The 15,400-nt window shown below is 41.6% G+C and overlaps 1 protein-coding gene across 2 annotated transcripts; it reads left to right on the top strand.

Annotated features, from left to right (window-relative positions):
* Nucleotides 1-1,306: 1,306 nt before the first annotated feature.
* LOC109891740 (polypeptide N-acetylgalactosaminyltransferase 9) lies at nucleotides 1,307-6,574 on the top strand. Of its 2 annotated transcripts, XM_031826399.1 has the most exons (7): nucleotides 1,307-1,388; nucleotides 1,503-1,620; nucleotides 3,674-3,859; nucleotides 3,979-4,212; nucleotides 5,778-5,945; nucleotides 6,057-6,227; nucleotides 6,364-6,574. In XM_031826399.1, coding segments are annotated over exons 1-6 (855 nt in total). In that variant the 5' UTR covers nucleotides 1,307-1,386; the 3' UTR covers nucleotides 6,204-6,227; nucleotides 6,364-6,574. The 2 variants fall into 2 exon arrangements, with proteins under 2 accessions (XP_031682259.1, XP_031682258.1); XM_031826398.1 differs by having other exon boundaries at nucleotides 6,057-6,574.
* The last annotated feature ends 8,826 nt before the right edge of the window (nucleotides 6,575-15,400 follow it).

Raw genomic sequence — 15,400 nt, 5'->3', positions numbered from 1 at the left:
GTGTCAAGTGTAAGGAAAGATGAGAAGTGCACCTCCCTCTGCTAGCAGTGAGACGTCAGGATATTTTGATGATGATGAAATATTTGAACAGACTGCGGTGGTCCCGTTTTCCATCTGGGAACAGATGAGATGACAGAAACATGATTTACTGTCATGAAACCCCCAGTTTTAAAATGTTGCAGATTTAAAGCTCATTTCCTGCAATTCTACATATTTTGCGTGTTCCGTATCTTGTGTGTTGACATGATACCTGGCTGACTCAGCAAAATCAATGGGGTCCCCTGGCAAGGCTCCTGGGCAATTAATCTGGCCAATGTGGCTATGATACATAGCCTACAAGATGAAGATAAGTTAGGCCTACCTATCTAACATGAGCTAGTTGATTAAATGGACATTTCTGACAGGCTATAAATAGCTCTCTAAGGTCTGTCAGAGAATGACATAACAAGAGGAAAACTGCCCATGCCTACCACATTGTGAAATTGCACCCTGTTCATGGTACTATTAAAACGCTCAACAGCAGTTGAGCAGCAGAAGTTGAAAGCCTGACTGAGTTCCTAAAAACATCCGTATTGACCCTGTTCGGGGTCTGGATCCGGACTACTTGTTGAGTATGGTTGATATTGTACAGTTACCAGTAAACATCTCACACTCCTGATATTACAACATTTATAGAGGTACAACATGTAACTAAAATGTGTCTCCTTTCCTCCTTTGATAGGGCAGAGCCAATCCTAACAAGAATCAGGGAGGATCGAACACGTATTATTCTGCCGTCGATCGACAACATCAAGCACAACACGTTTGAGGTGCAGCAGTATGCTAACGCAGCCCATGGCTACAACTGGGGCCTGTGGTGTATGTACATCATACCCCCTCAGGCCTGGCTGGACAGAGGAGATCAGACGGCCCCCATCAGGTATGGGGAAAAATATCTTAGATATTATTGGGGGCTATAAGGGCACAAGGCGAGACCCAGATGCAGACACGTAAGGCAGATGGTTTGAGTCTTTGATATTTATTATGATCCAAAAGGGTAGGCAAGAGCATGGTCGTGGACAGGCAAAAGGTCAAAACCAGTTCAGAGCCCAGGAGGTACAGAGTGGCAGACAGGTTCAAGGTCAAGGAAGGCAGAATGGTCAGGCAGGTGGGTACAGAGTCCAAAAACAGGTAGGGGACAAAACCAGGAGGACTAGCAAAAAGAGAATAGAAAAAGCAGGAACATACAAGACAAACTGGCACAGAGAGACAGGAAACACAGGGATAAATACACCAGGGAAAATAAGCAACACCTGGAGGGGGTGGAGACAATCACAAGGACAGGTGAAACAGATCAGGGCGTGACAGGGGGCAGGTGCTTTGGCAGCACTCTGGTGCAATACTCTGATGTATGTTGTTTTATTGTAAATGAGGGCTTGAAAAACATGTTCTTAAAATATACAATATTTTACAACTCACTTTTGTACTGGGCAGTTATACAAGATGTGATTTCTCCTCTTCAGGACCCCTGCCATGATTGGCTGTTCCTTTGTGGTGAACAGAGAATACTTTAGAGAGATTGGCCTTCTAGACCCAGGCATGGAGGTGTATGGAGGAGAGAACATTGAGTTGGGCATGAGGGTAAGTTTCTAAGTGGTACATGCTTAAACTAAGAACTGAGGAAAAGTTGTGTAAAGTAATCCATTAGTTTAAGCTTGGTAAAATGCAAACCCTGTGATCCATGATGTGTTAGCCTAGTACAAATATATTATTGAGCGAGAAAATCATTAGGTATTCGTGACTGGAGAGTTTAAGTGTTTGTGTGCTGGAAGTCATGAATGAAGTTCAATTAAGCTCCGTCACAGTAAAAAGGATGTGGGTGTGATTTAATTTGAACGTAAACTACAGCAAATTATTCTATTGATTTTGGCCTCATTTTCATTTGAGTGATCCAAATAGATTTCAAAATCTTTTTAAACGGGAACAGCTGCCATTATCTGAAGTATGATTCAAAACAAGTTCAGTTTACTAGTGAGCACAATGGAAAAATCCATCCTATCATTGACCCGAGGAGGTCCAAAAATAACTTAATTCTGATAGTTTCCGGTGATTTGACATCAATGTCTTGTTATTGAAACATATGGGGCTGTTCTGACTAATTTCTCTCCCTTCATGTTGCAATCATGTTATCTGTGTGGTTCTGCTGAGATCATTAAGTAGTCATTAGGCTCTAAGCATACAGGGAGACCAGTTGGCATGAATATGGATGAAAGTTATCCTGCACCGTGGCACCTGGTATTCTGCTGGATAACAAAAACATGCCCTTGTAGTGCACCAAAAACATTTGTCAAGTGATTTGTGAATTCTTTATTTCACAAAAGGCCTGTACCCATTTGGATTCCTTTACTCTGCAATACTATTACTGAGATAGTTTAATGTTTTTGGGAGAGGACTATTTTGGTTTTATAGACAGTCAAAAAGTCTGCAGTGACATTGGTGTGGAAGTTGTGTCCCAATCTGAGAATTTAATGTGATCCAGAACTCTGCAGTCACCTACCAGCGTCCCACTGGCACACAGGCTGGTGCGTTGGCATATTTTACACTTCATTGCCCCAGACATGATCGTTATGACGTGAGAGGCATTGTGTGGGAAACAAGAGGACACACAGGAGACAGCAGGAGAGAGATGGATGTGGAAAGAGGGAGGGGTACGGAGAGGAGGAGAAGAGCCCATGTTTGCACCTATTACTGTCAGCGGGGAATAAAATGCAAAAAATGTGGTCCAGGTAGAAGAGACAGTGGGAGTGGAAGAGGGAGACAGCACAACAATAAATGAGAGAGAGTTGATTGTATCAAAAGAGATTTAAGCCATATAATACTATTGTGAGGTACCTCTCTGTGATGTGCTCACAGCGCTGGAGTATGGAGAGGTAATCTAAAAAACAACTCTCTGTGATGTGCTCACAGCGTTGGAGTATGGAGAGGTATTCTAAAAAACAACTCTCTGTGATGTGCTCACAGCGCTGGAGTATGGAGAGGTAATCTAAAAAACAACTCTCTGTGATGTGCTCACAGCGCTGGAGTATGGAGAGCTAATCTAAAAAACAACCCTCAGTGATGTGCTCACAGCGTTGGAGTATGGAGAGGTACTCTAAAAAACAACCCTCAGTGATGTGCTCACAGCGTTGGAGTATGGAGAGGTACTCTAAAAAACAACCCTCAGTGATGTGCTCACAGCGTTGGAGTATGGAGAGGTACTCTAAAAAACAACTCTCTGTGATGTGCTCACAGCGTTGGAGTATGGAGAGGTACTCTAAAAAACAACTCTCTGTGATGTGCTCACAGTGTTGGAGTATGGAGAGGTACTCTAAAAAACAACTCTCTGTGATGTGCTCACAGTGTTGGAGTATGGAGAGGTACTCTAAAAAACAACTCTCTGTGATGTGCTCACAGTGTTGGAGTATGGAGAGGTACTCTAAAAAACAACTCTCTGGCAACACCACCAGCACAGTATAATACACACAATAAAGTGACCCTTTGTCTGAAAAATGTCCAAGCAATTGTGGGCAGTTGCCTCTGCAACTCTCTCAACAAGATTCATTTTTAGAATACAAAACTATATTGCTATTGTGCTCAGGGCAGGCTTTGGTCTTTCTTTCTTTTTCTTTCTTGAACTGTCTATGTTATTGCTTAGGTATGGCAGTGCGGAGGGAGTATGGAGGTTTTACCTTGTGCTCGGGTGGCACACATTGAACGCACCAAGAAACCCTACAACAACGACATTGATTACTATGCCAAGCGCAATGCCTTGAGGGCAGCCGAAGTATGGATGGATGACTACAAATCCCATGTATACATGGCCTGGAATATCCCCATCAATGTAAGTCTAGTGTAGTTCCCTAAACGGGAACAATATTTTACAGCTCAATTGCGTCTACTAACTTCTGATCTTAATTGGTCATTGTTTTTGGTGCTGTGAATTGTTTTCTAACAAATCAGAACCCTGGGGTTGATTTTGGAGATGTTTCTGAGAGAATCGCCTTGAGGAAGAAATTACAATGTCGCAGTTTCCAGTGGTACTTGCAGAATGTGTATCCAGAGATGCGAGTGTACAACGACACCATCACCTACGGTGAGGTGCGGAACAGCAAGGCCAGTGGCTATTGCTTAGACCAAGGACCAGATGATGACAGCAGTCCAATTCTCTACCCGTGCCATGGCATGACATCTCAGGTCAGGGGATCATATGCTGTTTAACTATAAATTCCATTTTTATTTTTTTATTTTTTTTACTGTGACACAGGTAGGGTATATTCCAGGATTCTTCCTGTTTAGATGAAGCTGGGAGAAAATATGATCTTCTGGCTTTCTCTTACACAAGCGCTTACATTAGAAAACATAAATCACTTCCGCCCCCTCACACAAAACCACAATACATCATCCATCCCTGCACTTTCGCTCTCAAGCCCTTCCATTGTTCATCTCACAGTGGTTGTTTGTGATGTTATCTAGCTTGCTTTAGCATGGTATTTCTGTGAATTCCAAATGAATATGCTTGACACAAGCCAATTATACACTGTAAGGTTAGGCTATCCCTCTACTCAGAATAGTGCAGCATCACCTGTGATGGGCTCTAACATCCTCTCTGGCATCTAGTTTCCTGAGTGTTGTTCACTATGAATAATTAAACCCTGGCTTCTGTAATCACCTGTGCCCTTCACTGTGAATGGATTGAAGCTAACGTGTGGCTTATGAAATTAAATATTAGGAGTTGTGTGAAATTAACTCGGCAGATAGGATCACTGGGTGTCATTTATCAAACATGCACTCAAAACAAAGGTATGTGTGGTCCATTAAACTCATAAACAATTGAGCTTTCCCCTGCATGGAACATACAGTCAACGCCATATATACAGTGCATTCGGAAAGTATTCAGACCGCTTGACTTTTTCCACATTTTGTTACATTACAGCCTTATTCTAAAATGAATGAAATAACCCCCCCATCAATCTACACACAATACCCCATAATGACAAAGTGAAATGTTTGCAATAAACGGAAATACCTTATTTACATAAATATTCAGACCCTGTCTGGTGGACGAGGGAGGAGGGCGGACACCAAGTCTATGTGAGGGAGTGTCACGCTCATCACAGAGGCTTTGGGACATTACTCAGGTAAAACTTGAAAATGTCATGGCTTGTGGGGAAACAAGGATTCCTGCTATGAGGATCTGCTATGAGACTCGAAATTGAGCTCAGGTGCATCCTGTTTCCATTGATCATCCTTCATGTTTCTAAAACTTGATTGTGGTCCACCTGTGGTAAATTCAATTAATTAGACATGATTTGAAAAGGCACACACCTGTCTATATAAGGTTCCACAGTTGACAGAGCATTTCAAAGCAAAAACCATAGCCATGGGGTTGAAGGAATTGTCCGTAGAGCTCCGAGACAGGATTGTGTCGAGGCTCAGATTCAAATCCAATCCAAAATGCTGGAGTATAATTTTGCTTTACTGTCCAAATACATATGGTGTTGATATTTGCACACATTCCTGTGATACCAAGGATACATTATCATTAGCTATTATTTCAGCCAATTACGCAGCAAATATTTCAAGAGGCACTATTACTTACCTTTGTACTCAATGCGTCAAGAATGATCTTTCTCATGAGACAGCTCAAGTATTATGTACACAATTGTGTCCAACGACTATATGGGTGCTTGCATAGGAAGAATTTGTGTACAACCTTTTATATTGACGTTTACCGGGCATTGACGTGAATTTTTCTTTAGCTGGCCCGTTACACCTCAGCGGGGCTTCTGCAGCTAGGTCCCCTGGGCTCCACTACGTTCCTGCCCAACACCAAGTGTCTGGTGGATGAGGGACGAGGGAGGACGCCAAGTCTAAATAAATGTGAGGGAATGTCACGCTCATCACAGAGGCTTTGGGACTTTACTCAGGTAAAAAATGTCATGGCTTGTGGGGGGGAAACAAGGAATCCTGCCTGCCAAATCTATATTGCTTGTTCATACTGCAATAATAATCACCGCTTGTTCCTCTTCCCTCTGTAGAATGGCCCAATAATCAGCAGAGACACTGGTCGTTGTTTGGAAGTAGAGATGTTCAGAGAGGCCAGCTTCGGCCTGCGCCTGGTGGTCCAGAGGTGCTCTGGTCAGAAGTGGACTATTAGGAACTGGATCAAACCTCCACGACACTGAGGGTGGTCTCACACTCAAAAGGAGGTACACCATGTACAGGCCAGCTGATGTCTACAAAGGGACATTGGATCCTTAACTTGTAGCACTTGTACTATCCTCTTCACAAAGATTGTGTTCCTTTGGATTGAGGCTATAGACTCTGTTGTCTGTCCCTTTAAAGGTCAAGGAATTTCAAAAGCATCTTAACACCAACCTTCAACATCTCAAGCACCTCAAGACCAAGTCATCACAAAGAATGGAGGATACATATCCCTACGAAGAACCATAGAATGTACCATATCCACTACAGAGATTGTCTAAGACAATGAGATTTGTGGTCTGTGATACTGAAGGATTTAGTATAAACGAAGTGGCATCTCTTCACAAACCTGCACAGCAAAATCAATGGTGTACATTTAACTATGAAATGTAAAATTTACACTATTTTCAATGAAAATATGAGTGTCATTGAACTGGTGTTCAGTTAACACTTATGAAAGTGTTAAAGATTTAACACTGTTGCAGTGCTCCCCAATCAACTCTTAAAGTGTTCAAATGAACTTGATTGTGGTGTTTGCATAGCTCTATTGTAGAAAAATACGCAACACCTACAGTGTAAAACATAACACTTGGTTTAGAGCAGGGCTTTCCAGCCCTGTTCCTGGACACCTACCGTCCTCCCGATTTTTGCGACAACCCTAATCTGGTGCACCTGATTCTAATAATTATCTGGTTTATAAGATGAATCAGGGTAGTTACAACTGGGGTTGGAGCGAAAACCTACAGGAGGGTAGCTCTCCAGGAAAAGGGTTAGAGAGCCCTGATTTAGAGTAAACTGGACTCCCTTTGCTTAGTGCTGATGCTGTTACACTTTCTCAGTGTAAGAAATTAACAACTGTTACAGTATATCATTTTTGGATTTTAACACTGTTTGGTGTAAAGCCTAATTTGCATATTTATTTGAGTGAATTGTAGAGTTACTACCCATGACTGTATTTGTTAGTGATTTGTTAGGTTATTGAATTCTTTCATTTTAAAAGCATGTGGCTTTCACCAAGTGAGTACCTAGGCAAATGCAATCATTACAATTTTACTCTATGACAATACAATACATACAGTGAGCTCCAAAAGTATTGGGACAGTGGCAAACATGTTGTTATTTTGGCTCTGTACTGGATTTGAAATGATACAATGGCTATGAGGTTAAAGTGCATACTGTCAGCTTTAATTTTATGCTATATGGATGCATTTGCTGTTTTTTTGGTTGCGTTTCAGATGATTTTGTGCCCAATAGAAATTAATGGTAAATAGTGTATTGTCATTTTGAATTATTTTATTGTAAATAAGAGTGGTGTTGTAGTACTCAAGACCGTTTTCGAGACCACATATTGAGTGTCTCAGTCTTGTCTCAATATCGGATACATTTGTACTAGGTCTTGACTCGGTCTTGGACAGTGAGGACTCCTAATTTCTTCCCGAGGCCAGCCGAGACCAGCGGATTAAAAAGCTTCCATTCAGTCAGCGCATAAAACCGCTTTGCCAGGCCAAATATATACACTTTTTTCTTGAAACACGAATACAGTGCCTTGCAAAACTATTAGTACATGGGCATTTTTCCTATTTTGTTGCATTACAACCTGTAATTTGAATGCATTTTTATTTGAATTTCATGTAATGGACATAGACAAAATAGTCCAAATTGGTGAAGTGAAATGAAAATAATTACTTGTTGCTAAAAATAAAATTTAAAAAACGGAAAACTGGTGTGTGCATGTGTATTCACTCCCTTTGCTATGAAGCCTCTAAATAAGATCTGGTGCAACCAATTACCTTTAGAAATCACATAATTAGTTAAATAAAGTCCACCTGTGTGCAATCTAAGTGTCACATGATCTGTCACATGATCTCAGTATATATATACAGTGGGGCAAAAAAGTATTTAGTCAGCCACCAATTGTGCAAGTTCTCCCACTTAAAAAGATGAGAGAGGCCTGTAATTTTCATCATAGGTACACTTCAACTATGATAGACAAAATGAGAAAAAAAATCCAGAAAATCACATTGTAGGATTTTTTATGAATTTATTTGCAAATGATGGTGGAAAATAAGTATTTACAGTCATGGGTGAACAGGGAGTACAGGAGGGGGCTGAGCACGCACCATTGTGGAGCCCCTGTGTTGAGGATCAGCGTAGTAGATGTTTGTTTCCTACCTTCACCACCTGGGGGTGGCCCGTCAGGAAGTCCAGGACCCAGTTGCACAGGGCGGGGTTCAGACCCAGGGCTCCGAGCTTGATGATGAGCTTGGAGGGTACTATGGTGTTGAAGGCTGAGCTATCGTCAATGAACAGCATTCTTACATAGGTATTCCTCTTGTCCAGATGGGATAAGGCAGTGTGCAGTACGATGGCGATTGCATCGTCTGTGGACATATTGGGGCAGTATGCAAGTGTAAGTGGGTCTAGGGTGTCAGGTAAGGTGGAGGTGATATGATCCTTGACTAGCCTCTCATAGCACTTCATGATGACTGAAGTGAGTGCTATGGGGCAATAGTCATTTAGTTCGGTTACCTTTGCTTTCTTGTGTACATGAACAATGGGGGACATCTTGAAGCAAGTGGAGACAGCAGATTGGGATAGGGAGAGATTGAATATAACACTCCAGCCAGCTGGTCTGCTCATGCTCTGAGGACGCGGCTAGGGAAGCCGTCTGGGCTGGCAGCCTTGCGAGGGTTAACGCGCTTAAATGTTTTACTTACGTCGGCCACGGAGAATGAGAGCCCACAGTCCTTTGGAGTGGGCCGTGTTGGTTTCCCACCTCCAGAGTTGGTTCCACATTAATTTATGCACATGGCTGACCTTGAGTTTCCAGGCTCTCTGAATACGTTTTAGATGTAAGTGTTTCAGTCTGGCAGCATGTGAATATGCTCTGTTATCTCTGTGATCCAGCACAGGGGAGGCATGATGAGATGTGTCATGTCAGATGATGTTTCATTACGCCAACTGTCATTTTCCACCATCTGTACACCAGAGGAGATTCAGTCCTGAGCCATCAAATTTAAGATTTCTAATCACTATTGGGGTCTGTTTCATAAAAGTCTTGGTCCCTGAGTCCTATATCCAGCGAGACCTATCACCAACACCTCTGAAAGTACTAATGGCATAAATGCAGCACGTACAGGCCAGACTTTGCATTTAAAGTTAACTGATTTAAGTGAATGGTGCTACAAGGCAAAGTCTTATCTCTTTATATGAGAGGGGCTGCTCGTGTGTCCAAATCTGAACAGGTCTGGATGTGATGCGGGGGAGTAAAAGTGGGGTCAGAAATGGAAAGGTTGATTGTGACTGACAGGCTATCGACAGAGAGCTCAATCAAACAGAGTGCTGTTGTAATTGCTTTTAGCACTTGAGTGTGATGGAGAGGGGCTGAGATTGTGAAAGGGCTCTTTATGGTTGCTGGATAGGCCATGCCTTTCCACTTGTGACAGTCACCTCTAGTTATTTGGACTTTACAGTAAGAGCAGGCCTCCATACAGAGACACAAGTGCATTCACACATACCCACACAAAGCTGCACCCACCCATATGCATAAATTGATTTATATACACAATTTCATGCTTGACATTGAAGATACCTGGTACCACCTGCTCATTTCCCCTGAAGAATCTGGTTATGCCATGACAGGTTTTTGCTGTTTGGTATTCACTACCATTGAACTACTGTATTTCAGGTTTAAAATGTTTTTCTACAGACGTAGGATCGTAAATTGAACAAGTTTGCTACAACAGGAACAAAATCCTGCATCAATATCAAATGTGAATTATTATGTGGATTATAATTAATGGACATTTTTGTAGCGGTTGATACATTTTACGTGGACAATTAAGGGGAAAATTAAGTGGAAATGAAAAACTTTAGAAGCCTTTTTAAACCTCAAATACACTACAAGTTTTACATTTCCTGCATCTGTATCTCTACAATGCCTTAAAATGAGGCTAGAGCGAAAATGATATGTTAATGAAAGCACGAGTATCATGAGATACAGAGGGTGATAGCTGGGCTTTAATCTTGCGTAGAGGAATGAAAGCTGCCTCAGACTGAAGACTAATCACTTGTTCCCTACTGGGAGATAAGCCGTTACAATAAGCAATCGCTCATCATGCTATGCTGGAAGATATGGAAGGGGCCTCCAGTTCCATTCTGTGATGAAGGGGTGACAGGTAGCCTAGAGGTTAGGGCATTGGGCCAGTAACTGAAAGTTTGCTAGTTCAAATCCCAGAGCTGACAAGGTGAAAATGTGCCCTTGAGCAAGGCACTTAACCCTAACTGCTCTAGGGTCTCTGTTGATAATGGACGGCCGTGACCCCCACTATCCAAGGTGTCAGAATAGAACTGGCAGTGGATATCTTTACACTATGATAAAAGCAAGCACAGTTCCCTTTTACACTCCTCAGTACCTGTTGTTCTGCAGTGCCATGTTTTTCCAGAAAGTCTATATATTTCAGTAAGAAACATAAACAGCCAAAGTCTACAAAAGATAAATGTTATCTTAAATGTTAAAAGTGATAAATGTTACAAGTGGTTTTGTTGGAGCAGTTTGAGATAACTCTGCGAAAGCGCTTCACCTCTGAGGTAAGTCCTACACTGATCTATTGATGTCCAAACCCTGGAATCATTGCCCATAGTAGGATGATGGGGCACAGCTTGGGTGAACCAGCTAGGAGGCTGGAGCAGGCTTATCAGTGCCCAGCAGGCAGTGTTAGCGGGTACAGGGGAGAGGATTTCTGACCTGATACCCAGAGTACTATGGCACACTGCCACTTGGCCACAGCCTGTCAGCACAGCCTGGAGCCACATCTAAAAGCCCCTCCAGCTATTTGAGCCCAATCTGTCTGTGTGTGTGTGTGTGTGTGTATATATATATAAGAGATTTTGCATCTTTATAAGTAACTCTGCTAATACATTTTGAATGACTGAATAATAAAAAAAACAAAATTTCCAAAAGTGTCTGGAACAGTGTATGGATTTACTAGAAATCAAAATTGGATACAACCGCACTTCTAAATTTAGAGCGCAACGGAACACAAAGCACAACAGTATTGTTTTTGTCAAAAGATATTTGGTTGATGTGCTCATTGTCTAAAATTGCATTTCCCTTAATCTAAGTCTAAATTTTATGCTTGTTTATTCTCTTTCAGATTAAAAAAACAACCAACCATGCATGAAATCAAACAAAATGAATGTTTCCTTGAAAATAAGCACGTCCAATAAAGTAGCTTAGCTAAAACATTACAATCCCTTTATCAAACTGTAGATGTCATGATTCACTTCTTTGATGTTTTGTTAGTTATTTTTCCAGTGTGAACATGGTCTTGGTTGAAAGCTGAGCAGAGGGGAAGAGCTGCCTTCAAATCACTAATCCATCCATTTCAGTTGAATACAGCACACCTTCACTGAGATGCAATGCAATTCCTGTTTCATGTGCACTGCACCCATCATCAATTAAACATGGGCAGTGTCAAAGGATATTACTTTTGCGCCAATGCAAATGCAATAACTTTGCCAAGAAGAATGCCACAGTATGTGCAATACCAGAGGGTGAAAGTTTATTATTATTATTATTATTCTGTATACTTCTGGCCCTTCTTTGGAATGCCATACAACTCTCCTTCCGTGGCCTCCAATTGCTCTTAAATACAAGTAAAACTAAATGCATGCTCTTCAACCGATCGCTACCTGCACCTGCCCGCCTGTCTAACATCACTACTCTGGACAGCTCTGACTTAGAATACGTGGACAACTACAAATACTTAGGTGTCTCCTTCCAGACCCATATCAAACATCTCCAATCCAAAGTTAAATCTAGAATTGGCTTCCTATTTCGCAACAAAGCATCCTTCACTCATGCTGCCAAACATACCCTTGTAAAACTGACCATCCTACCAATCCTCGACTTTGGCGATGTCATTTACAAAATAGCCTCCAATACCCTACTCAACAAATTGGATGCAGTCTATCACAGTGCAATCCGTTTTGTCACCAAAGCCCCATATACTACCCACCATTGCGACCTGTACGCTCTCGTTGGCTGGCCCTCGCTTCATACTCGTCGCCAAACCCACTGGCTCCATGTCATCTACAAGACCCTGCTAAGTCCCCCCTTATCTCAGCTCGCTGGTCACCATAGCATCTCCCACCTGTAGCAAACGCTCCAGCAGGTATATCTCTCTAGTCACCCCCAAAACCAATTCTTTCTTTGGCCGCCTCTCCTTCCAGTTCTCTGCTGCCAATGACTGGAATGAACTACAAAAATCTCTGAAACTGGAAACACTTATCTCCCTCACTAGCTTTAAGCACCAACAGAGCAGCTCACAGATTACTGCACCTGTACATAGCCCACCTATAATTTAGCCCAAACAACTACCTCTTTCCCTACTGTGTTTAATTAATTAATTAATTTTGCTCCTTTGCACCCCATTATTTTTATTTCTACTTTGCACATTCCATTGCAAATATATTGTATTTACTTTGCCACCATGGCCTTTTTTTGCCTTTACCTCCCTTATCTCACCTCATTTGCTCACATCGTATATAGACTTGTTTATACTGTATTATTGACTGTATGTTTGTTTTACTCCATGTGTAACTCTGTGTTGTTGTATGTGTCGAACTGCTTTGCTTTATCTTGGCCAGGTCGCAATTGTAAATGAGAACTTGTTCTCAACTAGCCTACCTGGTTAAATAAAGGTGAAATAAAATAAAATAAAATAATAAACTGGGTGGTTCGAGCCCTGAATACTGATTGGCTAACAACCGTGGTATATCAGACCGTATACCAAGGGTATGACAAAATATGTATTTTTACTGCTCTAATTATGTTGGTAACCCGTTTATAATAGTAATAAGGCACCTTTGGATTTGTGGTATATGTCCAATATTGTCAGAGTCTAGGTGATGTGGGTAAGGCGGAGTCAGGCGCAGGACACAGAGATGTGTAATAATAGTAACTTTACTCAAAAATAATCTTCCAACAAAGAGAACGAAAATCCAGAATCACATAAACGATGTAGATCGGTGGAGGCTAGAAAGCCGGTGACGTCGACCGCCGAACGCCGCCTGAACAAGGAGAGGCACCAACTTCGGCGGAAGTCGTGACAAATATACCACGGATAAGGGCTGTATCCAGGCACTCCACGTTGCGACATACATAAGAAAAGCCCTTAGCCATGGTATATTGGCCATATACCACACCTCCTCGTGACTTATTGCTTAAGCATCCCATACACAGAGACTTGCTTTAATATCATCCTCTTGCAGGAAAGCTGACTCTAATAACATAACACAGCCAATAACTTTGTAATTACATGTACAATGCCTCTAGACTAGAAATATTGAACGCTGAGATATTTCTCCAGTTAGCCTGGGGGTTAAGAGCGTTGGGCCAGTAACCAGAAAAGTTGTTGGTTCGAAACCCCGAGCTGACCAAAAAATCTGCCGATGTGCCCTTGAGCAAGGCACGTAACCCTAATTGCTCCTAAAAACAACATGCTGCTTAACCTTGTCCATAGCTGTGAATCATCATGTCATCCATCAAAGTCCAACAGAAGACAGACACAGCAATTTCCTGGCCTTGATTGATATTAGGATAGCATCATCCCATTCCCCTCTACTCGACAGATAGATGGGTTTACACTAGACTAGAGCTATGTCATACACTACCCCGATGGAGCGATGCTCCAAACTCTATGATGGACAGTGTTTACTGTTCAATTTCTGAAAAGTGTCAACATACCATATGCTCTTGAGAGATATATTTTTTAGATGCATGCCAGTAAAGCCACTACACAACACGAAACTATACATGAATTGGACTATATTGATGACAAACGGTGCCCACAAACTGTTAGGGCCTACATAAAGCTGTCCCAACAGCAGAGTCCCAAAAGTAGTCCCAACACCTTACCACCGCTACACCTGTCTATCAGCGGAGCCTTGTCTGGCAGCGAAACAGTTCATTCAGCCTCATTTACTGCCTTTAAAAAAAACATAACTGATATGGCTGACTTTCCTAAACAAATGTGGTTTCTACTGACAGCTGAGATGTACAAACTATGGCATAAGGGGACAGCGAGCAGATAAGAAGCAATCTGTAATTTCGATCAAGATATTAATGAGTGAGCTAGGACGGACGTAGTCAATATAACTATTTGTTCACACTTTTGAAATTTACAGCGAAAACCCAATTTGGAATTCCGAATTGGATGACCATTCAAAATAATTTTCCGTATTTTCCCAGTCGAAGCTAGTTTTATCCGAGTTCCCACTTGTCTTGAACTCACTGAAGACTTCCCAGTTCCCGAGTTTCCAGTTTGTTTTGGATGCTGGAAGTCATGCTGGATTGACACGTATTAATGTAAAACTAATATGCAAAATAGGCAACAACAAAAAACGTTGTGGCTCTGCCCTGAATGACTCGTCACCACTGATTATCAGTATTAATTAGATTTCCTTGCTGAAGGCAACAGTTTCCCCCATAGGTAAAATTCATCATCTCCAACAGCAGGCTATCTGTCACTGCTGCCATCTCATCATTTCTGAATATGTGGAGGTAGCTGATGATAAAGGCTGCAGGAACAAATTGAATGTAGAACATTTGATTACATTACTTGTGCTCCTTGATCTCTGTTGATTTCCCCTAAATAAGATATTAAATGAATGACACATTCACATGCAAATCTTGTTTAAATCTTCAAAACCTAATTTAATATATTATCATATTTCCAGCTACATTTGGAAAGCTCATATTAAGTCAAAATTTGCCAGTGTGGAGTTCTTCTTCTTGCCTTTGTGTAAGTGAGCAGAGCTTGTCTTTTTGTACTCTGAATCCCTTCTTTAAAAGAGCAGTGGAGGGTAGTACTTATGAAGTTGGCTGTTTGCATCTTCTCTTCAAACAGACTAAATGAAAGTGTAAAAGTGATTAATCCAAGCAAGACACAAAAATTACTTTAAGTCTCAGATTTTTCCAAGGGAGTTCATTAGCTATTCACTGGTAATTACACATCATCATTGTCAGGTTTTTGAGTCTAAGAACTGTACCTCCCGCCAAGTCTCAAGAGGGCTCGCTAGCTACAGATGTTACCAAGGCAACTAACTGACTCCCACATGGCACCATTATGATCAATAATGGATAATGTAGGCTACAGACATCTAGGGGCTGAGA

This window comes from Oncorhynchus kisutch, linkage group LG6, assembly GCF_002021735.2.
Source record: "Oncorhynchus kisutch isolate 150728-3 linkage group LG6, Okis_V2, whole genome shotgun sequence".
NCBI classification, from domain to species: domain Eukaryota; kingdom Metazoa; phylum Chordata; class Actinopteri; order Salmoniformes; family Salmonidae; genus Oncorhynchus; species Oncorhynchus kisutch.
This window is presented reverse-complemented; position numbering and strand designations above follow the sequence as displayed.